This window comes from Hetaerina americana, unplaced genomic scaffold, assembly GCF_022747635.1.
Source record: "Hetaerina americana unplaced genomic scaffold, ioHetAmer1.1.p SCAF_31, whole genome shotgun sequence".
NCBI lineage: Eukaryota > Metazoa > Arthropoda > Insecta > Odonata > Calopterygidae > Hetaerina > Hetaerina americana.
The window spans coordinates 3,690,802-3,715,114 of NW_027286886.1; the positions used below are offsets into that span (position 1 = coordinate 3,690,802).

General features: G+C 42.4%; 1 protein-coding gene across 4 annotated transcripts in view; it reads right to left on the minus strand.

Annotated features, from left to right (window-relative positions):
* The window catches only part of LOC139691250 (rap1 GTPase-activating protein 1-like), a 312,140-nt gene that overhangs the window by 34,463 nt on the left and 253,364 nt on the right, over window positions 1-24,313 (minus strand). For all 4 annotated transcript variants that reach the window (XM_071588997.1, XM_071588994.1, XM_071588995.1 and 1 more), the window contains one exon: window positions 1,625-1,849. In XM_071588997.1, the coding sequence (XP_071445098.1) occupies window positions 1,625-1,849 (225 nt within the window). The remainder of the gene's footprint in view (window positions 1-1,624; window positions 1,850-24,313) is intronic.

Genomic DNA, 24,313 nt, shown 5'->3' on the forward strand with positions numbered 1-24,313 from the left:
TCATCATTTGTCAAAATCGCACCAACACATAATCTAAACATGCAGATTAAAGAGAATTGAAGAAATAAAAGAAACATGCAAAGAAGGTGACGCGGCTGATTTTTATCTACTTGCTACAGGTTAAAGAAGAAAGGGGAAGAAAACTCCAATGGCCGTAAGGATTACTTACGGCCATTGGAGTTTTCTTCCCCTTTCTTCTTTATTGAGAGGCCGTAGAGCTCATTATTTTTTGCTTTGCTACAGGTTGTAAGACGATGAGTTGTAGTGATTCTAAAGAGAAGGCTACGGGATCAATCAGACCGTTCCTTAGGGTGCGACGAATATTTTATCCTTTGTTTTTTGAGTCCTCCAAGAATATTACGAATGTTGGAGACTGTCAGATGTAAGGTTGTTTTGTTTGAAGAGGTAAGTAAATGTATCGTTATTTAGTCCGCATCCATCTAAAACCTACCTTAACCGATGGATTAACAATAAAAATAAAGAACATAACACTGTATATACACATACCTATGTCAGTAATTTGAGCCATGCCTTATATTTCACCGATCGGCAACTTTTAACTCATGAATGTGCCAAAAAATATATTCCGAGGCACATGCAAATTTGAAAAATTATTACCACATAAGATTATTATTTGACAAACCTATGAAAATAATTTCATTATATTCGACGAAGTATAGCCAGCTTCATTATGTAATCATTTTATATTTTTGCCGTGGCAAATGGACATGATCGGACAATGATCATACTTGACGAAATAGTACCGACGACTTCTTGTTTTCTAATTCCATATAAGATTGTATTACCTATGGCTTTGACATAAAAATGCTAATCATAAAATAAAAGGTAAATATGATGCATACGAATTGAAAAAGTGAACCCCTGAATATGGAGAGAACACTATCTGGTGAAACAGTGAACATAAATAATCCCCACCAATTGTTTTTTGGATGCTTGGACCCTAATTTCAACCAACGGCATTGATTGAAAGAAAATATTTTTCTTTTGCCAGCCTTTTATCAACTGCGATGGTAATGCATAAGGCATTAACGTTACTCTCTCCTAATTCTATCGTGGCATCAGAGATGGTATTGGCCTTTTCAATGCCGGCGGCTTTTACGGAATAACTACTGATTCCATTTTCTGATGCCGTTCGAAGAATAGCATCGGGCGGCTTACGAGATACGTAATCCTCCAGGAATCCAATTGAAAATATAAATAAAGGGAAGAACGAATTTGCATCCTCAGGGATCAAAACCTATTGCACCCCCATTCCATTTTGCCAGGCTTTCTGAGTTCTCTCTTACAAATAATATTTTCCTATATCTGAGCTATGAGCTTTGTCTATGGATGTAGCCGAGTTTTTTTTTACTGAAAACCAAGGCAAAGCAGCCAAACACGCGCAGAGCTGACAAGAGCAAATTAACATGATTTTTTGTCAATCCAAGAGACGGAGCAGAAATATAGTAGCTGTTTTTGCAGAAGAAGAACCAGCAAAATGGCTGGTGACAGACAATCTTATGCACACTTCTTGGATGATTTTGGGTACCACAAGGTCACAGCACAATTCGTAAATTTAAACTCCACCACAGAAACCATATTTAATGAAGAATTTAGTATGTACCTTGGCAAGAGTGGCAGGAGAAGGGGAGCTGCCACCACACACAGACGTCGGCAGCAACTCGTGAACAGTTCCCGATTTGGTACGGAGGACAATGCGGACATGCTCCTGGGCAGGATTGGAAGTGGAAGGTGAAGAGGCACAGTTGGCAAGGGGGATAATTTCAATTTTTAGAGAAAGAACTACAGGACCCAAAAGGGGATCTTCTGCCCATAAGTTGGTGTGTTCCTGAAAGAGAATAAAGGGGAAACATCATTAATTCATTCCAGTTAGTATCCACAGTACATATACGAATCAATCAACAATGAGCACTTTTAAAACGTAACTTCTTGGTTACTCAAATTAATAATCACATCCTGAGAACTTAAAGATTGATATTTATTGAAGTTTTACTTCACGACTCGATTAATTGCCCAAAAAAATTAACAATTCAAGGTATGTAGAAGAACTGATCCAAGAATGGTACAAACATAACGGTAAAATTATCACTAGAATAAAGTATTATGAAATGAATGAAAATCCGTGTTTTAGCAGTCGAAGCACGTTAAAACGCTGGGCCCCATACTTGAATCTGGTTGCGTTGGCATCTGTGATGTTCTCTGACATTATCAACAATTTAAATTTGCATTTCCGGAACGGAGAAAATTCTCTCTCCGGAGAGGGAAACGAGTTGAATCGTCCACGAGAGGGCAAGGATAACAGCATAACTATTTTTTCCTCACTTCTACACCGGCCCGACCAGTACGGAGACAATTGAAGTTCGCGTGCGAACATCTTCGAGGGAAGGATGGGGGGGAAAAGTGGGAGGAGAGGAGACATTCTGCAACGCGCAATAAATTCTTTGGTCAAACGGGTGCGATCCGAGTAGTCGACCACGTCCGAAAAGAATAAAAGGAGGAGGAGTTCCCATGGAACAGCACTCCGACTCGTTGAGCCCAAGGCATGCCGAGGGCAGTCTCCCATGAGATTTCCACCCACCCTCTCTCCATTATCTCCTCACGCCCCCTCCCCCCAGACAAATTCCCTCCGGGCCCTCAAAAACAGGTGCACCGCAAAACCCCTCGTGTCCCTCCACGTCCCCTCGCCGCACCGCCGGGGTCGGAGGGGCGGGCGGAGAAGGGATGGTTAACGTAGATGAGAGCGGGGAGACGGCGACTTCCTTCCGCCTCCCGGGGCAACGGTGGGCCTTTAGGGGGCGTGGGGGACGTGGCGCCCGCCCGCACTCGTCAGGGGAGGCCGGGCACTTGCGACCCGCGGTCGGCGCATAGCCTGTGGTGCAACAGTCGGAACGTCAACAAAAGTTGACTCTTGGGTCCGCGACGAGCTGCACTAGTTTTCTAGTAGACAGTAAAATAAACTGGCTGCTGCCGCTCAGCTTCCAGCGATGTAACTAGTTTTAACTGCAGTCATGGGCGTTTGAAACGTACACACGACACTAGTTCCCACCTTAGGGCGATTGAAGCGGTAATCGTGGGTCATCAAATGATGCTCCCTTCGCTAATTTTTCTGTTCACACTGGCAAATTTGAAAAATTGATTTTATCCAGGCTTCCTGACCATCTGGAAAAAACATCATCACATGCCTGGTTATTTAGAGGAAGCCATCGTCATCATAGGTTATTACTCAAGAGGATTGTTTTGCAGCAGATATCCTGACTGCCCCGTCCACCGCCAATCTCTTCTTGCCATACTCCGACATTTGTCATTGCATGCTCCTCTTATTTCATCCTCTCCTTTTCTGGTGTTATTCTTCCCCTCCATTTTTCCTTCGCTTATAGTCTAGTCTGTCAGTAATTGCGAAGGGTCTTCGGTAAGCCATCGTGCTACCGGATATATATCATCAATTTCCCTCTCTTCCCATTAAGTTATACATGGTGGAGTTTATATTCTGATGCATTGCGCGTAAAATACACCGAAGAGTTGTTCACACTCTTTTGAATCCGCACAAAATTTAATACAAAAACCAATGCGATTCGGTTTGGAATTCTTTCATACGAAAATTATGGTAAGTTATTGACGCTGCTTTAATAGAAAATGCGATCCTAATGTTATGAAGTATTTCGCCGCTAGTAAAAATCTTAAGTATATTCCAAGAATGTGCCAAAGGGTCACCCATGTTAAATTCACTCTAAAAAACCTTGAGTTAGAAGAAAATTATCCAGATAGATTCCTGATCCCTCTCTGGCATCCATTACATAGGATTTTAGGGGCACACTAGCCAAATTTTAGCGAAATAGCTACACATTCATAAATCGACCCAAAAACCAATCCCGTGCGAAAACTTAGGTAGGTAATAGTTATTTTAGTTTTTATTTATAGGTAAAATAAATCTTTGTGGAAAGTATATCACAAGTTTTTTTACATCTTCATTGAAATAACGAAATATACAATTCAAAACAGCTATGTAAAAGAGAAAGAAAGTACACAAGTTGATGCTTATATGATATGGAGTGCGGCAGTCCAGGTGACAAGAGCTGGAGGGGCTGCGTTCGATTGCAGGTGTCGCTCTCATGAGCACCCTTAACTTCGTGAGGGACCTTATGGTCTGAATTTCGCCCGAATAAAGACGTTATCTATCTAACATCACCAGGCTGTGTGATTTTTCGGGTAAGAGATTTTCCTGGGAAACTCCAGATGGTACAGGGAATAGAACTGCCCCCCCCTCGTAGCCTGCCATAATGTGTGAATTTCACATGCTGCAGAGATATTGTTGTTGGTAAGAGGTAATGTCTACCCTCACCCATCAAAGCAACCTCCGGGTTGATTACTGAAGGGAAGGGACGGACTTTAACGGGTAATACAAGCCGATTATTTAGTACGGTTACACATACGTCATTCATGAAATAGGAGATATCCACGATTTGAACATCGTGGATAATGCATATTAGCGGATAACTCCGTTAAAAGTCACTGTTGCGGCATCTCCCGCAGTTTCTTTGGAATCGTGGATAATATTCAAATACGTAGAACGGACATGCTAGAGGTGATTTCAATAACTGAGTTATGTAAATACAGTAAAACCTGCATATAATTGAGCGCTTACGATTTCATAATAAGATTATAACCTGAGATTGCAGAGGAGGACCCTGCAACCAACCAATGACTGAACGGATATAGTTTAATGATTAACACCCATAAAAGGAGTCTACAAAAAACTGAACCGACTAAAGCTATATCTGATCAACTAAATTTACGCTAGGTGATGTGATCGCCTAACTTGGAATTTAAGTTCCGAATTCTTTCCAAGGCACGTAGGCTGTGCTGTGATTTAAATTGTTCCCCTAAGTTCTAACTTGAGATGTGGAAAGCTGCTTAGTTTGCAGGGAAAATCTAAGCAAGAGTACATACAGGGCTTGAATAGACTACTATTACTATATCATCGGAGATGGGGAACTCTAAATAAAACATGGAATACACGTACCAGCCGTGCAATTTACCTGGCAGCAACCAAGGAAAGAATCTAAGTCCCGAAATACATCAGAATACGCCACAAAATAAAAAAAAACTGGAGAGAAATGTTTTAAGAGTCTCCTAAAAACCCCCACCAGCGCCGGTGACTTGCGCGGGATACCGGGAAGATATGAATGCTACAAGGCTCTGTCGAATAACCTAAAAGCGAAATATTACCTTTGCTGAAGTACTCTCTATGGTGATAAAACTAGAATATTGGCTAGTATACTTCAGAAAAAATGAGAGAATACATATTTAGTCTCTTTAACGTGGCATTGGCAGGCTTTTCTGAGTGAGGACGCTCATTCTCGACATTGCTGCATGGTATACCAAAGGAAGCGCCGAGGCATGCAAGTTTTAGTTAGCCATGCTGTTTCAGTCCTTATCCCCAAGTGGGGTTAGTCGAAGGGAAAACAGATTTGAATATTTGCATCTGGGAGTAATTGAGCGGGGAGTTGGGGCAAGATTTACTACCCAATTAGAGTTCGTGCAGGAAATTTCTTTTGACCGGAAAATATTCCATTTAGTTACACGAAAGAAGAAGAGAAAAAATTACGAATGCGACAGCATTTTTGGTGGAGAATCGAAATTATGCAATTTTTTTACTTTTGAAATAAGATTCCAGGACGACCTCCAAAAAGACGCTGCCGAAAGATATGTAAGGAATCGATAGCCGTGTGACGTCAGTGCTCGAGTACCTACAGTGTTCCGGTGGTGAAGCACGTAGGGGTAGTTTGTTTTGAATCCTAATTAACTCTCGAGTTTTTTTTGAACTGGGAAAACTAAAGATGTCTTTGGAAGGTTTCATAAAATTTTTCACCCGCGAACGTCTATATGGCGAATGAGTTTCTGCAGAAGAGCCAGTTTAATAATTTGTTTTGCCTCCTCCTTCCTTTGGCACTCGAAAAATCGAGGAACATACTACTCCTTCAACCACAAATATGAAAATGGCGTTTGCATAAAATTTATCGATGATTATACTGCAAACATTTCTCTTCAAGCCCCTATAGTATGCCATCTTATGCGTACTCACATATCGAAGTAAATGAATCGAAAGAACTGGGATGAAGATGAAATAGAGATATGTTAAAAATGAAAAATGAGTGTTGATTCGGGAAGGGATTGTATTTGAAATCTGAAATATTAAGTACACAATAGAGAAAAATGTAGAGAATTCTCGACATTGAGAAATTAAATACATGTTAAACTTATTTATTTATAGTTTCACAATAAAAATTTTGTCAAATTTCGTCATCCTTATAACTTTTAACGATGGGTAAGCTCGGGTATTGTAAGTGAATAAAACGGAGAGAGATGGAATGGAATTTTATCGACAAACGGAATAAACTAAATAGGCCAATCATTTTCGGAAATATCTTTATGCCAATAGGTATTTAATTGTACAAACGGAATGAAAAGAAAATCATGTTTCGGAAAGTAATTTTAGGTTGCGTCTCGAATTTTCGCAAACAATTCCACACAACTAAAACCAAGTTCGCTCTATTCAAAAACCAATTTACCAGCTAATAGAAAAACTTATCTTAGGGATTACTTACTTCACAGGTATATTTTTATCGCATATAGCTGCTGGGCACTATTTCTTCCTCATAAAAGGGTTTTATAGGGATATTACCGATATTTCTTTCTATTGTAAATTTGTCCATTCGGCACCAAACAACACTTTCGTTTCGCCATGATACCTTCGATTTTTGCTACCTCACATAAGTAGCCTCGCTCCAAAAACAAACACGAGTCCCATTCGCATAAGAAACGCATATGTCAACCTTGCAAAAACCTACGCTAAGCCAGATTTTACTTAGACATAGGCAAAAGGTTCAAATTCAAAATACGCTACTTCTCGAACGCCTTTCCAACTGCCTTATCAGAACTTGCGAATTGTTTCCACATGCATGGAGCCAAACGTTTCATGTGCTGACGAATTAAAAAAATATCGGAAAAGAAAATCACGCACGGATCCCATTCATTCAGCATTTCCCGCGGCTTAAGTCACAGTTCAGGGATTAATCAGCTCCCGGCGTGGCACCACAACGCAGCCTCCATGACCTACATGAGGATCGGATTCGTCGAGATGACCGCGACCGCACCTTCACATGGACCAAAGCCGACGAAGCGCTTTGAAACGAAAGGAAAAGATGAGATGGAAAGTGGAAAAACTTTTAGTTCACCGCACAATTAACTCATTCGAACCCCTCATCGCGAGCAAAGGAAATTTCTTGGAGATCGAAAAAAAATTGACGCGGGAGCCCTTTCCTGGCTCGGGAAACGAAAATGGCGGGAAGCTGCATGAAGTGGGGTGAATGAGAGGGGAAGAACACGAGCTTGAGAGAGCGCTCGGCAGAAAAAGAAAATCGAATATGGACGTGACCTTGGGCCCACCCACTTTGTGGGCTACAGACTCCCGTCGGGGAGAAGGGGGGAGGAGAATGGGGGGAGGACAGTGTGGACAGTGGTACACGATGCACCGCTGTCCTCTCTCCCATTTCGAGCAATCAATTCAAGCAGTGCACGCACAGCGCTTACCAAGGCGCTCATGAGGAACACTTGTCTGCTGTGTGAGAATCTATCTAATAGTTATGGCTTTCGAGCCATAAAAAGGCTGGTGAAAAAACACGTAATCGGCTAATGACGGATGATAATCGGAGATAGGGAAAAATCATATGATGTCGTTCGGTTCCTTGAATCCCGATATCGCATTGTACTTCTATTTCTAAATTATCAATTAAGGATAAGATTTTCGGTTTGACATTGGGCCACGGGGTCAATATGAGCGCAGTCTGGCATTCTGTATCACCCGCCATCTGCCAACATTAAATAAATCACTGCAGGCATGTTTGAGGGACGCAGATGCCTCCCTTACTCGCTGCCTCATGGAATCCTCAAACGTCCGAGTCTACTTAAGGAACGTGATGAAAGATTGGCAATGGCCCTCGAGCACAAGGCGGGCTTTTTCTCTTCAAAAACTATTACTCAGTTTGGATCCATTATGAAGTGCTCTTTCGTTGTGGGCGTCTATCCTTGAGTGGCGTTAGATATCTCGCAGAAAAAACACCAGCCTAAACGTTGGTATTTTTAAGCTATAAGAATCAACGTAGCACAACATTTGCACGCGATCGGTGAATGCTTTTATATATTCATTGCTTCCTCGGGACTATAAAATAATGTAATCGGTGTTCAGGTTTTAATTTATAAGTTTACCATCGATAAACCTCCAAATAAATGTCATACCTAATGTTTTTTTAGTCATACGACCTTGGTTTCGGCACTTTCATGCTATCTTTAGGTCAGGGCATAAAATTATCGAAACCTAGGCCGCATACATTTATAAAAAAATCAAGAGGAATTCATCGAGTGTTCCTCAATTCCTAGGCGATGGATTTAATTCCACAGAGCAAAAACCTGCAACCGTTATATCTGTTATCCATGTTTATATTTTACCCCGTCACTAATTCAGTACGAAATACATGTGACTCGCACATACCAATTGAACATTTTCGCGGAGAATTACGGCCATCAGTGACAACCTGGCGAAAAATATCTCGGGCGTGGAGGAAAGTCTTGGACATACAGTTGGACGTAATTGCCCTCGCGCGTCAATTTTGCAAGACTGTGCTCCACCAGTTACCGACAGCTAGGACGCGACACAGGGTCGGTCTCTACACGTCCAGTCCCGCCGCGGCGAAGGGATGATATCCAAAAGGTCAAGTGAATTGGAGGCGATGGTGGTTCGGCCGGCGGTGGGGGGATTCACGACCGCTGATGTCATTTCCGCCACCTGACATGCGTGGGCAGTTGGGGGAAGGTGGGGATCCGGGAGAGCGGCGAATGGGAGGAGGGAAACCCAGTTTCGCACGACGCGCCATTGATTCAAGTGTTTCAACTCCACGATGATCTCAAGGTTTCCGCGATTAAATTTCATTTCTCCACGGCAACCCTACCCCTCTCCTTTTTCTTTATTCAATCATGCAGGCCACCCGGGTGCCCTTTTAACCCACGCGGCTAATCTTTTCAAACATGAGCCGACTTCGAATGCTGTCCCAAACATACGAGTGCAATTGTTGCACGTAGTTATTTAATGCCAACGAAAAATTTCTATCCGACATTTCCCGTATCCCGGCCTAACGCCAAGTCATCTGAGACCCCCTCAATGGTACATGTACACCAAGGGGATGGGCGTGGACTAAAGGAATGAAAAAGATAAAAGGTTACCATCAAATAACAGATTACCTCCAAACACAGATTTGATGCTTTTTTGCATGTATCTAGAACTAAATCAAAACCACGAAATGAAAATTGAACTAAAAGCGCACAAATATTGACGGCAAGCTTGAAAAAAACTACCCTGCGCTCAGAGTCGAAATGAAGAAATCGAAACGCAAGAGCCGAATAATCGACAAATAGAAATGCAAAAGCAAAGTATATGTTCAAGGTTATAGGAGGAATCATTCAGTTCCAAGATGATGGACTATTACAAGACGATGTTTAAGCGGAGAGGGATGTCTTACCTCTGCACGATGGCCTGTCTGCATGCGACACTTCTGCTATGATTACCTGGTTACTCCTGGTCTCGTCGAAGAAAGAACGTTATGCGTATGCTAACCAAACCAATGGTACACTGCAACGACTACGCCTGGCGTCACACAACAGAATGAACAACTATATCAATTATCACATTTTGTTTTCGACATTAATCGAACGATGGCTTAGACAACATGACTGATGTTTCCCCAGTGATAAAACGAATTGTTCAATCTAAGGACGATTCATTTTGAAAATAAACTGAAAATATACAGAGTTGTACATGTATATTGTATTTCCATGGATGAAAACGATTATTAATGGCATTGGAGACTATCGGAAAGGAACTCAAGTATTTGGTGAAAAGGAATAAAATTTAATTAATTCAAAACCAACTTGTCGTAGGGGCCGAGGAACGAACAAGAACACGATGTAATTTGGATTTTTTATTTGGAATCCATTTGGAGCGCTAACAACACTTGATCTCCGGGGAGGGGGTCGGGTGTTCGTCCTGCGATCAGTCGGAGGTTCGGCCGTCGCTCATGGGCCATGCCCGCCCCTTTGTCGACACCGAGAAGATCTTCTCGGAGGGACTCATGTATCGGCACTGCCTCGGCAGCTCAGATCACCGGATGAAATTCAAGGATAATTACAGAAGTGATGGATTTCAACATTCTTTTTTCTTGATGGGAACAAAATTCGCGATGGCATCAAAACCACGGCGAATCTAACGCCAGAAACTGCGAATAATAGACGTAACTCTAATAAATCAGTCATTCCAAACACACACATCACATTCCCTGAAATGACGTAATAAAATGTGGCATCCCAGCTATGCCCACCCTCACGCCCTCCACGTGGATCGAAGAAATTCATTGATATCAGTTACTTAATGCATAAACATCAGCTAAATTCAAATTCTTGCTGATTTAATATCAAACGCAATTGAAAATGCAATAAAAGTAATCAACCACGTCGGAGAAAAAATAATTTCATGACAAAGACTTCCTATTTTTCCTATTTTATTGCCAAAAAATTTATTTTTACCATTTTTCCCTGCTATAACCATAAAGTCGCGACGCACAACAGGGTAAGCAACTAATACTTCGTCCCCTGTACAATTTTCAGTTTTCAATGAATTCTATCATCTGCCGATTTAGTAGACAGCTAGTTTTATTCATCGTATCAAGCCAAACAGCTTAATGCATTTCTTACAATTTTCATGCATAAAACTAGAAGGGCAGCGGACTTCTGTTCCACGACAGGCATTAACTTTTCCCAAAGGCAAGAGGGCAACAAGAAAGCCATCTTTCGTTCAGCTGAAACGGAGATTATTAGCCTTTGGGCCCATCAAGAGTTCAAGATGGTTATCCTTGTATGAAGGGAAATTTATCCCTAATTACGCGTGCTATTAATTAAAAAGGGAACCCTAGTTCACAAAGACGGTTAACAAAACCAATCTGAGTCCTGGCGCAAAAAGATTAAGTACCCCTAATCATAGAGTCACAAAGACTTGACAGGAAACTTCGCGAGGAGTCGATCTAAAGAAACCTCCATAGTCATCAACCTGGTGGCTGGTTTGGTACACGAGGCTGACTTACCTCGTAGCAGGCCCGGCGGTGCGTGAAATCACACATTTTTAGAGTTATGGACCAGCTATTTCCTCCTATTCCACCCGCGGTTTTCCTGAAGGAACCAGGTGCCCCAAAATGTAAAACAAATCACGAGTTTCGCCGACTGGGTTGAACGGTAGAGTCGGGTTTGGAGCTCGGTATCTTTCGATCGGCATAATACCATCCCGTCGCCGCTCTTTAAGAAGATTTTTGACTTCCATTTACACGCGGTTGTCTGAAATACTTTAATTTTCCCCAAGAAAACCCATTCCAAATTAAGATCAACAGACTTGGACGTCACTGAGTGGGAGTTAGAAACCGGTTTCAATAAAAAAAGATTGTGTTCTTCATCTAATGAAAAAATATCATTTTCGGACGGCAATGATGTTATTGACAGCGGGTTGCGTAATTAGAAGGTATTGTCGAAAAATAAATTCAAAGTCATCTTTACCCTATCACCACAATATTGCTCCATCACGTCAGTAGAACGTCCTCACAGCAATGGAAACGAGCCAAATAGAAGTTTGTTAAGAGTATTTAGCCCCCTAGTCGAAGACATCCACCGTCCTTATCTCAATACATATGCCCGAAAATGATTAGTTTTCGCCAACGGTATGGATTTCCTGATCGCGCCTGATCTTGCCGAGATGGTCTGGCCTGCGGAAGGAAAAAAAAATTCGGAAGTACATTGCGTCATCGCGCGCCACCACTGCCAACGCTCGCTTCAGCCGTCCAGGCGCGATACACCCCCCACCACCCGCCCACGACCCCACGGAACGCCTCCGAAACGTCCCCACTGATGGAACTATTTGTTGCAGCCTCTTAATTGCCCCTTGGGTTTCCGAGCGCTACTTTTATGGACTGGGAATGAGCTTATGGCAGGCATCCCTCCTGACTAAAGGCATCATTTTGACCTCTTTTTATTTCCTTTTCTACAAGACCGTGAGGATTTTGATGCACTAATTAAGAAAAAGTGGGAGGAAAACCACCGTAATGATGTACCGTTATGCTCACTATCCTCTCGCCTTCTTCAAAGGACCCGAGTAGTAGTATTTAGGGGGACGACCGACAGCTAAGGCCATTTGCACCTTTAGGTATGGGCAGGAAAGGGTTACGGGTGGAGAGAAACCCGGTGTCGGCATTAGCCTTATCTTAACGAAAGGCGCCAAGTGGTCCGCAGCTTAACGTCCAATTCGACGGACGGCGTACTCACTCAAAGTGCCCTCCACACCTAGTGCACCTAGGGATCGAGATACCATTGAAAAATATTCGACGCCACCGGTATTCGTACCCGGGCCCTGTGGGTGGGAAGCCAGTACAATAGCCACCGTATCATCTCGATCCCCTTCAAAAGATCTGAAAAGATTCATGTTAGATGTACCCTCTTTCGTTAGCGAACCCAGATCCAAAGAAACCATTAAGTGACGAGCAATTACGGCGTGTAAACAGAACCTCAATCATTTCACTCGAGTTCACTGCTTGTTAGTAAGTTTGATAATACTCCGCTGATGCCCTAATGCCTGTAGATTTCAACTGTGATGATCCAAAATAAATTGAGTTTCTGTAACGTGACATTTTCTTCTGGTGGCTTGAGGGTATTTCCGGCATATTTTGCATGGTCCGAATGCTTCTATGGGAATGGAGTTGAACAGTGTGGTTTTGCAAAAATCATATTTTTTCTAGCGCGCAGATACCTCAAGTCAATTCATAATTCGAATGCTAAACCAGTACTCAACCGCCGTCCAGTTGCAATTATGAGAGACAGGACACATCAATGAGGAATGCAACCCACAAAAGAGGCTCACTAACGTAAATCGTTAACTATTTTACGACAGCGCATTGCAGTCGAGCCGTATCGACACCACTTGCCGCGCGTGCCAATGGAAGTATTTCTTCCATGCCGATGGCGAAAACGAAATGGGAGACCGTGTGGAATGATGTAAGGCAACGAGAAATTCAACGACACCGGTCAGCACAAATCTTCCAGAATGCAACAGTGACCAACGCGTGGCGGTGATCCCGGGCGCATATTTGAGATCCGAGATTTCGCCCCACCGACTGCGTTTTATTACGCGACATGGAAAGTGCCACTCTCACAGAACCTCCCTCTGATCGTGCAAAAACTCACACGTTTAACAGTTCACTTTGACATGCCGGAGCCATCGACAAACGGACCGCCGTTTCAAACACCACCAAGTTCCACCGCTAAGGATTTATTCCTACCTCTTCTTTACAGCTCCTTCAAAAGATGGAGCCCAGGATCCCCAACTCTCATCTGGAGAGCAAACAAAAGCCAGCCCCTCAAAACCACTTGAGAAAAGGACCCATAATCTTCCAGTCAAATGGGAGAAAGCCTGTTACGGTAGACACGCACCATATTAAAAAAACAAGCATGAAGACTGCAAGAGTGTGTGGCAGGGGGTGATCACACGCAAGACTACTTTTGATCCAAAATAAATACCTTACCCTCCTGGGGCGGTCGGATAAAATTATTCTGATCTCTCACGGTTCTTGGGAAAAATGGCATCTTAAATCTATCTGTTCTACACTTAATCTCTCTAATTTTATTGACATAGCTCTCCTGGCGAAGTACGATGGGGTTAATAATACATTTTCAGCATCAAAGTTAAAGAGACATGGCGACGCGCTATGAAACGAGATTCGCAACATTCAATTACTCGTAAAATACATTACGTTCAAAGGAAATTTACGCAACCTACGGGGAAGTATTTTTGATCAAACTAATGCGAGTTTGAATTGGTGCTCACAAATATCCCCCTCCCCTCAATTAGCGTAAAGGGGTTATAACCTTCGGTGTAAAATACCTATCCAACGATAATACCAAATGTATGGATTCACACTCAGGCGATCAAGTGATAAGCGGATCCGAGCCTATTATATTAGAAAAAACCCTCGATTTACCCTTCGTGGCTTGTTTAGCCCGTACGAAGCTGATGTATTCAGAAAACAATTAAAATGTGAACGGATATCCATTTCTTGCAGTGAAATAAATTATCCCTTCGCAGTCTAATAGGAAAGATACACATACGTCGTTCAAGTTGACATGGTGGCAATCGCAACCACCCCTTAATCCCAGGGTGTGTGGATTTTATTCACTCATCAATTGACTATTATCATTTTAAAAACACTAATTGAGTCACTAACATTCTGTTTTCCGGTACCTCCCTTATTTGTATTTTATTTACAGCTTTTGATGAGAAACGTGTCCAGCTCAATCCTAAATTACCCGCGTCTTTGCATTCAAATAATAGCTTTAAAAAACATGACACGTATGCCCACGGCAAGTGGGCAGAATCTTGTGTGACTGCGAATATGTTGCACGATTCCGTGCAGCACAAAATGACCGCAGCTGACGTGACAGATACCTTTTTGACGGAAACACTTTAGGGGGCGTGGTGCTGCAGTGGGCAGAGCGTTGGGCTACTGACCAGGTGTGCCCGGGTTCGACTCCGGTTGACGTCTCTGGGCATCCTCAGCTCCACCCAAACAGTGTGGTTTTTCGGGTGGCAGATCTTCCGGGGAAACCATAGGCAACACAGGGAAAGGAGCTGGCCTCCCCTTATCCTGATGCGTGAATTTCACACACCGCTGGGCTGAGGATCAGGAGAGCTTCCTACCTCACCCATCAAAACCAATCTTCGCTTCATTACTGTGACGGTGGTAATTAAATTAATGGGTGCTAGTTTTTTTCAACTGTACATGAATGATTCATTTTAAGTCCTTGACGCTCCATATTTACAGTTAATTTGTTTCAAATTTCCGATATGACACGAGAGTGAAAATGTCCACGATCACGGGTCCATTAGAAAGCAACACGGAAGAGACCACATGCCTAAATTGAAGCGTCAGGGCGCCTCTCCGTTTGGGGGCATTGCAATCGGACGGGGGCACTGGGATCGCGAAAGGGCCGAGAGAAAGGGCTACCCCTCTCGCCCGCGCTCCATTCTACGTAGAATGGCAAGGTCCGCTGCATTTCAATCCCGGGCTACACCTGTTCCCACCGCTCGCATGGTCCGTAAATACACGATTCTTATCTCCTAACGCGATAGCATATGTCAACTCGTTCGACCGCACTATCTCATCCGCTCCTTCTAGATGACAGCTTTAGGATCAATTGGCAGAATCCTCTTCGAAAAGCACCGCTAAAGCTCGCATTTCATCTAATCGATCGGCAACACTCAGACGAGGACGCGAGCGTAGCCGACTTTCATAACAAGTCTCCGAGGATTCGATTTCCTCGACGTGCTCAAAAGCATAATAAAAAGCTACACAATTCAGCAATACACATACAAAAGTTCTTGCGTCCAATTTTATCAACGCACAAACGGGATCCATTCTATTTCCCGCGGACGAATTATCATGCGAGCATGAATGACGATTTTTCTACTTTCTGAATCTCGCTTTCACAATACACAGGACGAGGCTGGAGCGAGAAAATATGATTGCGGATTCAACATAACCTCAATCCCATTTGCGAATGGTTTGAATCATATCGATTAGATAAGAGATGTTCGCAATCACTCCTGGCAAAATTTTCATATTTTTTAAGCCCCAAACGACTTCACCCCGTAATATCTCCATTTTTATCATTATTTAAGGTCTTTATCGTTTAAGGTAAGTTTTGGATGGGCACAGTGTGATCATCGCTACATTTTACAGCGTCGCCCATAAAGACACGTGCCTCCTATCTGCATTTGCAGTTCCTCCCCCTACCTTTCCTCCCTAACATCGTCAGCCACAGCCCCAGTCAGCCAGAGTCGTCAATATTCCATCACCAATCAAAATACTCTTGGTCCACCTTTCCCACCTCCTTTAGATGTCTGCCAACAATCCCCTATCCTCACCCACCATCCCTAGCATTTCCTCGCTTGTTTTCCTTTCTGTCCACTTCACCTTTTCCATCCTTCTCCGAACCCACAATTCAAAAGCATCCAATCTATGCCCAGCATCATGCTCAAACAATTTCATGTTTCCTCACCGTACGCTTCCATGCTTAATGGCAAAGTTTTCACTAATCCATTGCACTTTAAAAAAACAAACACAGTTTAAAAGAGATAATATGGAAGTTGTAAGTTAGACCTAAGAATTCCAGTAGACATGTATTATTTAATTTTTTTCCACTTGATAGATGAGGACAGTAAAGTGGAAATATATATAATTTAGTATTTGTTATTTTCCCCGAGTTTGATGCAAGTGAAGTCTTTTCCAGTTTTCCGCCACGTCCGGTGTTTCACTGCCGACATTTCGATGGCAAACTCTGCAATCGCCCTCAGGGCGTTGAGTACTCAGGCCAAGCTTTGCCACACTAATGTATACTGCCCCTCGGGGTCCGGGATCTCCCGATTGGTCAGTGCCAATTTTATACAGTTTCTTCACAGACTTAATATATGATTCGCGGTTATTATTAATATGATACTCGCGGTTATTAAATAACAGCACATAATTTTGAATGAAAATAATTCGTGGGCAAACGAGTAATTCATAAACTCCGTTAACTCACCAGTACGTACTCACAACGAAGAACATAGACTGTTCGAAGCTTACAATACATTATAATGTATATTTGGTGACATATTATGATAACGCAATGAAACAGATACTTCTCCTGCTGCACAGATTGACAGTTGCTAGTTCGTGCCCACCGGGAAAGTGCGACTTGGTGTCAAAATGATTTCAACAAGCGAATCTAATACTCCCAATACATGGGTTATGTTTATTTAAATTTACGTATAGAATCTTACAGCGTATGACATCATTTTCAAATACATGTTATGGTGCCACAGTAATCACACAAAATATCATTCTCTGATAATATTTACAAGGATTTTCATGTGAGTGTGTGGATGAATAGTTTTTACAAAACCCCTGAAAACTATTACACATCGTATTGAATTTGTACAGCATTTTTACATGAAATAACATAAGTCCCATACAAAATTCCTGAATCCTCACTCACGAATTACAGGCATTTCACTTTTATATCGTCCTAAATGCTTATTCTCTCCCACCCTTGTCCCCGTTCATTTAATTTTATTCCTTCCATCATAGCCTCTCACAGCCGTCTCTGAACTTCCCCTCCATCCACTCTCTCTCTCTCTTCTAGCTCCCCCTCTTCCTTTACAATGACTGACACTCACTTCTCCATTTGCCTTCCTCAGCGATCACCAGACCCTCACTATACCCACATTTCCAAAGCCTCCATACACTCCAACCTTTTCTACCTTCAGAAAGCGGCTTTCTGAATCATTAAATTCCACGCTTCTAAGCAAAGAATATTTTCTTAACACTTTGTTTAATAGACCCTATCATGACTTCCGTCACCTGGCAAATGGCTTTTTCAAATTAAGCACTCATAAGTTACTCCTAATGCCTTTGGTCCATTTCCGTCCAAAATACTGCCCTAATTGCGTGAAGTGTTCCCTCCCGTCTGCCTTGTGCCCTTCTAATTCGATATTAAAGTCATCCTTCCAATCCTGCTCCTTAGGATTGTTTTAGACTCATCACTAACTCATCCGGTCCTCTTCTCATTATCTTAAGATCATCCTCGCACCGATTCTAAATGCGTTAATTAATGACTGCAACCCTTTGCTAACTACATCTGCACTGCAAATCCCAATGGATACCGCTCAAATTTCTACCCCCAAGCTACTCACACCATTTCCTCGGTACAAAAGATATAAAAATAGGCATGACAAACAACCCCTCCTTACCCTACTCTCTCCCTCCCTAACCCCACTACTTATCACTCTCCATTCCCATTCCACATCCGTTACCGTAACTTATGTAGCTCAACTTAAACATCTACAGGTTTGGAATAACACGCCTACCATTCAGCTAAATCCCATACTCTGCAACACTTTCATTTACTTGCTCCGGTTTACTCAGCCCTAATTCTTTTCAAAATCCACGAAGAAGACAAAAGAAACTCTCACGCTACGCTAAGAATCATTATAACAATCCTTTAATTATTCCTTTGGGGTCAGTTATTCCTCTCCCCTTCCTAAACCCAAACTGGCCCTTCACCTAAAGGAGACATTTCCAGGCTTTACTGTGCGGAAATCCTTCATCTCCAACTTGAAAAAAGAAACAAAACTTCCACGGAATGGTTTTTATGAAGGTCTGCACCTAATTCATTATTTTTTTCTACTCGTCAATCCTGTTTTGATAACACTTGGATCTATTGTTTAATTTAATAGAATAATTTTACCACCGTAGAGTCAACCGTCATTTATTTCAAATACACCCGATTTCCACTTTCATGTGGTAGGAGTAAAAATGGCACGAAAAGCTTTCGTTCAAACTCCTTCCTTATTTATGTAATATAGCCCAAACACCCTTTGATTACATTTGTGCCCACATCCTTACAGCCAGACTCGCCTTCTTCTTCAGTAGGTTTTTTTTGACCAACTCACTCAAGATTACTGTGCCTATTGTCAATCTTCCTCCATCTAATTCCCTGCCAATACCAAGGAGTTTAGGCCCATTATATTTACCCAGAATTTCTTCGCGCGACTATTTGAAAAATAAGAGAATTGAGTCACTCTATGATAACGATATGCATCGGCATTAAACATTGTTTTACTTATGGGTTAAATGGAAAAAGGGACCATTTGATCTCAATTACGCCCAAAATAAAGACCTCTATCCATCTATTGTATCCCACGAAGATCTGGTACCCCGGGAATCGAACCCGAGCCCTTCGGCCATTATGTCTAAAGCTCTATTCACTGGACTACCACGTCCTGACACACAAAACACACTAAAGTCACGTATAAAAATCCGCCCACCGGCGAAAACACATTCCCATGGATAAGGAAATGGATAAGTAGCACAAACACAAGCACAAGATGGAGATTGTTAACCGAAGGTCCGCGGTTTAATCACCACCTCGAGACACTTTTTTTTTGCCGGCAACCCTCTTCCTTCCACCGTCCCCATTAACGATGTGTTCATCCTTTGTGTGTTACCCCATTCCTCTCCTTCATTCCTGCATACGTTCTCGAGAATTCATATATTCCGCCTTCGGTTGGATTGTATAGTTATAAAATTTGAAAAAAAGAAATTTCAAATTAAAAAACCATTTCTTAAACCTTGCTTCGCCTTAGTTTCTAAGGGGTATGGTCGTTATTTATCAGTCAACATTATTGAATGCAAGTGGCCACGAACCACTCACAACTCCTATGGGCCTAAACAAAGATAAAGGTGACACTGTTCATTATGGGATGGCGATCGACCGCCGAGGCCATATGCGCTGCTGGGGATGGCTTGTTAATTAGGGAAAGGTGGGTGTACCGGTGGGAGGGGGGTAGAGGTTAAGAGGGGAGAAACTGTCGAGGGAAGTCTGGCGCGGCATTTATTCTCTCGACGAAGTGTGCCAGGGGCGGTCCCCCACAGCCACGGCGGGTACAGCAAACTCCTTATTGGGCCGAGCTTTTGGTTGAGTAAGCAAAGGACCCCTTCATCCTTTCATACACATTGGAAATTGCAGGGTGATAAATCAAGTGGAAAAAGTTTGGCACGCGTGGCAATCATTTTTGTTATAAAAGAAAAAAAACCTCGGCGAAAAATATTTAAAAAAATCATAATACATAAACTAAACGTACTCGAGCAAGAGGAGGCATGAGTATTATGAGTAATCTGACAGACAATTTATTATATTAGGTTGGAATTCGAGGCTTCAGTCATAATCCTTTTGCGATGCTTTCTATACCGGTGTTGTTTCTACGCTGAAATAAGGTAAGATATAGTCTCACTTCTCCGTCAATATCCTATTATACTTTTATGGTTCCATAGATGAGCCTGGGGAATCACGCTACCATACGTACATGTGTGTGTTCACAGAGTACGGTGTTATCATCATTATCCTACGATTAATCTACGTAATTTTAAAGATCCGCCACATAGCTGACCGGCACTGCAGAGTTCGTTGTTCGGATGAGAGGTCCGTGGGGCACACACACTCTGAAATGCGCTTCAAGAGGTCTCGTGAGTGGGAGGGATCAGATTAGCATGGGAAAATTCGCAACCGAAGTTACACGAGGATGAACTTCCGGCGTGGGAAGCCGTGACACTTGCAACCGCACTGACACTCGTTATTGCATTGAACCGCCTCATGCTTCACCTTTCATCTAACAAATTCCCACTAAAAAGGACACTCGTTAGTATGCCGAACGACCAAGGTTTTCGAATTGCATGTTGCTCACACTATACGCATGGAATGCCTAGAGGAAACATTAGCAATTAAATTCAAATAATCAGCCAATCTGTTCTCATGACAACGGTAAAGGAAAATGATGAAAAATAGCGTTACAATGGTAGAAACATAAGAGCACAGAGTTAATCAAAAGCCTCTCTAATAATGGGTAACATACAGTTGTCGAGGTAATTTTTGCATTCTATGATTTATAATTCAGATGTAATGAACGATTCCATAGTTAAAAAGAGACGTTTCAGGCGTGATATGGTAGAATATCATAATTAATTAAAAATAAAAAATTGGCAATTTTCCATAAAATAAAATTTATTAATGCGACCAGTTTCAATGTAACTACATTATCGTCAGGTGACCTGACGATGATGTAGTTACATTGAAACTGGTACTGGTACTGGTAATACCATGTTGGCCAGAGAAAACACACAGCCGGCCAGTTTGACCAAAATCCACACGGTCGTATTACATAGGTTCGCTAATGGAATTGCCGTGAAATGGCTCAAATATTCAAACGCAAAGACCATAAGAGAAGGTGTCATTTCGTGCGAGGACATCCAAATACAGATAGGGGCCCCCTCAGTTTCGGTAAACGAACTTTAATCAGTTTCTTGAAGAAGAAGCGTCAACTTGCAGAATTGATATCGTAAGAAACCTGGACATTGCCGAAAATCACCAAAATATTCCATTTTCGTGAGGAGAACCCTAATTTAAAAAAATATTTCGGAAAAATTGGTTCACCTATCGTTGCGAGGCATTCTTTCATAATTTTATAATCAGAAATATGATTTCACAAAACGGACATTCGACACAGTTCCATCTGCTCGATAGCGAAGGGAGAGGGCGTGAAAATGAGAGGTTTTCATAAAAGCGTTCGTTCCCTCCCCGTAGTCTAATAGGTAAAAAATTGAAAAAAAAATACCCGCATTTCCTGCTTTTCAATGGAAGGTGTGGCTCAAAGGATGCACAGCTTTTAAAAATTGCCACGACTCTAGCAGAAAGGCCGGAGGTCGTGAGGGTCGCTCAAGGCGGCAAAACTGTCCGCCCAGTTGGGCGAAGGTGTGTGAGACCGCAAAGGTGCGTGGGTCTCTCGTATTTCCATTGGAACTCCGGTGTGAGGGATTTGTCCAGGAGTCTTCCCGTCCCTAAAGAAGGGAGAGGAGGAAATTGAACCCCTGGACGACACAACAGAATCAAACAGATGCGACTAAACTTTAAAATGACACACCACAGCAGCGGATAAATTCGAACAATTTTAATATAAATCGCACCTTGAATGAAGTAGCAGCCGAGAAACACGGTACATGAGGCACAACTATTTACTCACCAGAGCATCCTTGCACACCTAATCGTCCTGAATACCCGAGGCTGAACGGCAACGGAGACTTTGGGGAGTGAGTGTCATGCCATGTCAAGAATGTTTGCCAGAAATGTTGAAGGGTGCGAGAGATACACTCTAGGGTGTTTTACGCTATTTAGCAAGACATTACGAAAGTGATGAGGGACACTTTATTAAAAATTGTCCCGGTGGAACATAACAGCTATTTTTTTAAGATCAGGGCTGAGGATCATTGGAGAAGATTTAATACTTTATAAATATTTTATATGATCGATAAAATTTTGAGAAAATACGTATAAATCATTAACGGTAATATGAATCCAGGTAGACTTCAAGTCTCAAACAATCGTTATCGCATTCCTAAACAGCTATTTTTAATGAAAGAAGACACTTTGCTTTTCCACATAGAATTTTGTTAAAAAAGATTCTACGCGGAAAAGCAAAGTGTCTTCTTTCATCACGAAAGATTGCCGCCATGTTACGCCTGAAACTGTGTCACCTATTTTTTAAATTATTATCCTAATTATTGTCAATGCCTTCGAATAACGTGATATGCGGAATTAGCGTGTTTTTGAACTCTTCACTTCATTTCTTTTAAAATTTATTTCATACTTGCTCTATACATTATTTTCGTGTTCTTAGTAATTGTTTTCATTTATTATTTTGACTAATAATGAATCTTATTAAGAACTAAATATGCTCCGTTACCGATTTTTTCCTATTTTCACAGGGTAATTTGCACATATGTAGATGAACATACGTTTTCCTTTCTGTCCACAGAATCAAGACTCCTGGAATTCGAGTGTTCGTGTCTTCTCCACCACTTCAAGGTCCGCTGAAATGCTAATGTTTATTTTTATTCGCCATCACTTGTGAGCCAGTTGTATAAACGATGTAATTCTCCCGCTCATAATTTGTCCAACAGACAATCTCAGCAAGGCCAATTTTCGTTTTAAATATTCACACATGGAAGAAAATACTTTGCCAAGTTTTCACATCAATGTTGCCAGTGCGCTAATTCGTTGCTGGAAATTGTTAGACTTTTCTTCATCAAGATGAAAAAAAAATCAATGCTCAGCGTCCAGATGGTTACCTTCACCTGCTTCCTCCTAGTCACAGCGGTAGGGGAGCTTCAGACGTTGTGAACCGCAGAAGTAGTTTTTAAGGGAGGCGACCGACTAAGCTAAGGTCATTTGCGCCATTAGGGATGGCTGGGAAAGGAAGGGTGGAGAGAAACCCAGCGTCGGCATTAGCCTACTCTTGTCGAAAGGAGCCAAGGGGTCCGTTCCAAGTTTGAACGTTCCATCCGACGAACGTCTTACTCACTCAAAGTGCTGTCCACAAAGCGCCTCAGGTAGGGATCGGGATACCACTGAAAAATATTTGTTGTCTCCAGGATTTGAACCGGGACCCTCTCGGTGAGAAGCCTGTGCGTTAGTCACCGCACCATCCCAATCCCCTTGTGAACCGTGCTGACAGTTAAGCGCATGCCATTTCTTGTGCACAAAGAGCGGAATGGAGACCTTACCGTGCCGATCGGGTGGGATGAGAGGAAAGAAAAACGCGTGCAAAAACCAGGAGATTTTAAATTACACACACACAAGAGGGAAGTTAAAAAAAAATTACCGGTGAAAATTATGCACCCCTTGAAGTAGGAGGACGATATTTGTAAAAGAAGTAGTCTCTTCGCCTGTCAGCATGGTGGAGTTGCACAAAAAAATTGGAGAAACAAGGTCGCCCAATCCCCAAGCTTACCTCGTCACGAAAGTGGGATTGTCAGCGGGTTTCAATGCGAACATTAAGAATGGAGTGCTTTATTTCTTTCCAATTCAACATCAATTCCCTCACGCGAAAACAACCTAACCTTTTTCTTGATTGGCTCACATGAAATTTAGGTTCTTGGCCTTATTTTCATGTTGCTCTCGGATTAATTGACCTCCCATTTCGTTCCTCACGAATCCATCGTGTCCCACGGCATGTCGGCATCATTCATTTCCGCACTTCCAAATTTACGCTGTTTGTGGGTGGATTATAATTTGCAGTACTTATCCCTCGGATAAAACTCTGTTGGGAAGTTTTTTCCCGCGATAGGGGGAGGGGTGCGGAGTAATTGCGCCGGAACCTGACTAATATAAAGTAGACAGAAAAACAATTCGCCACGCTTGGAAAGCCGTGGGTGGGAGTCAGCCAGGGTCCCTCCCTCTAATTCGAATGGCCGCTGTTATTCGCAAGGAACAGCACAAGAAACGTTTCGCACGAAAGGCGACCAGCGGACGGCTTTTTTACAGCAGTGGTAACAGAACTCTTTTGGAAACAAACGGTTCAATGAATCGCACATCTGAACTTCTCGTAAATTATCTAGGCTTGCGCGTATTCAATATGCGCGTCATTCATTCATTTCCCACTTGCGCGTGCCTAACTAACGCAAAAAATATATGAAACGAAGTTGCCTCGTGTTTATTTTTTCCCGGTCGTGTCCCGGATTTTCCTCTAGTTCAAGTGCCCCGGTTTCGATTCCACCCCACG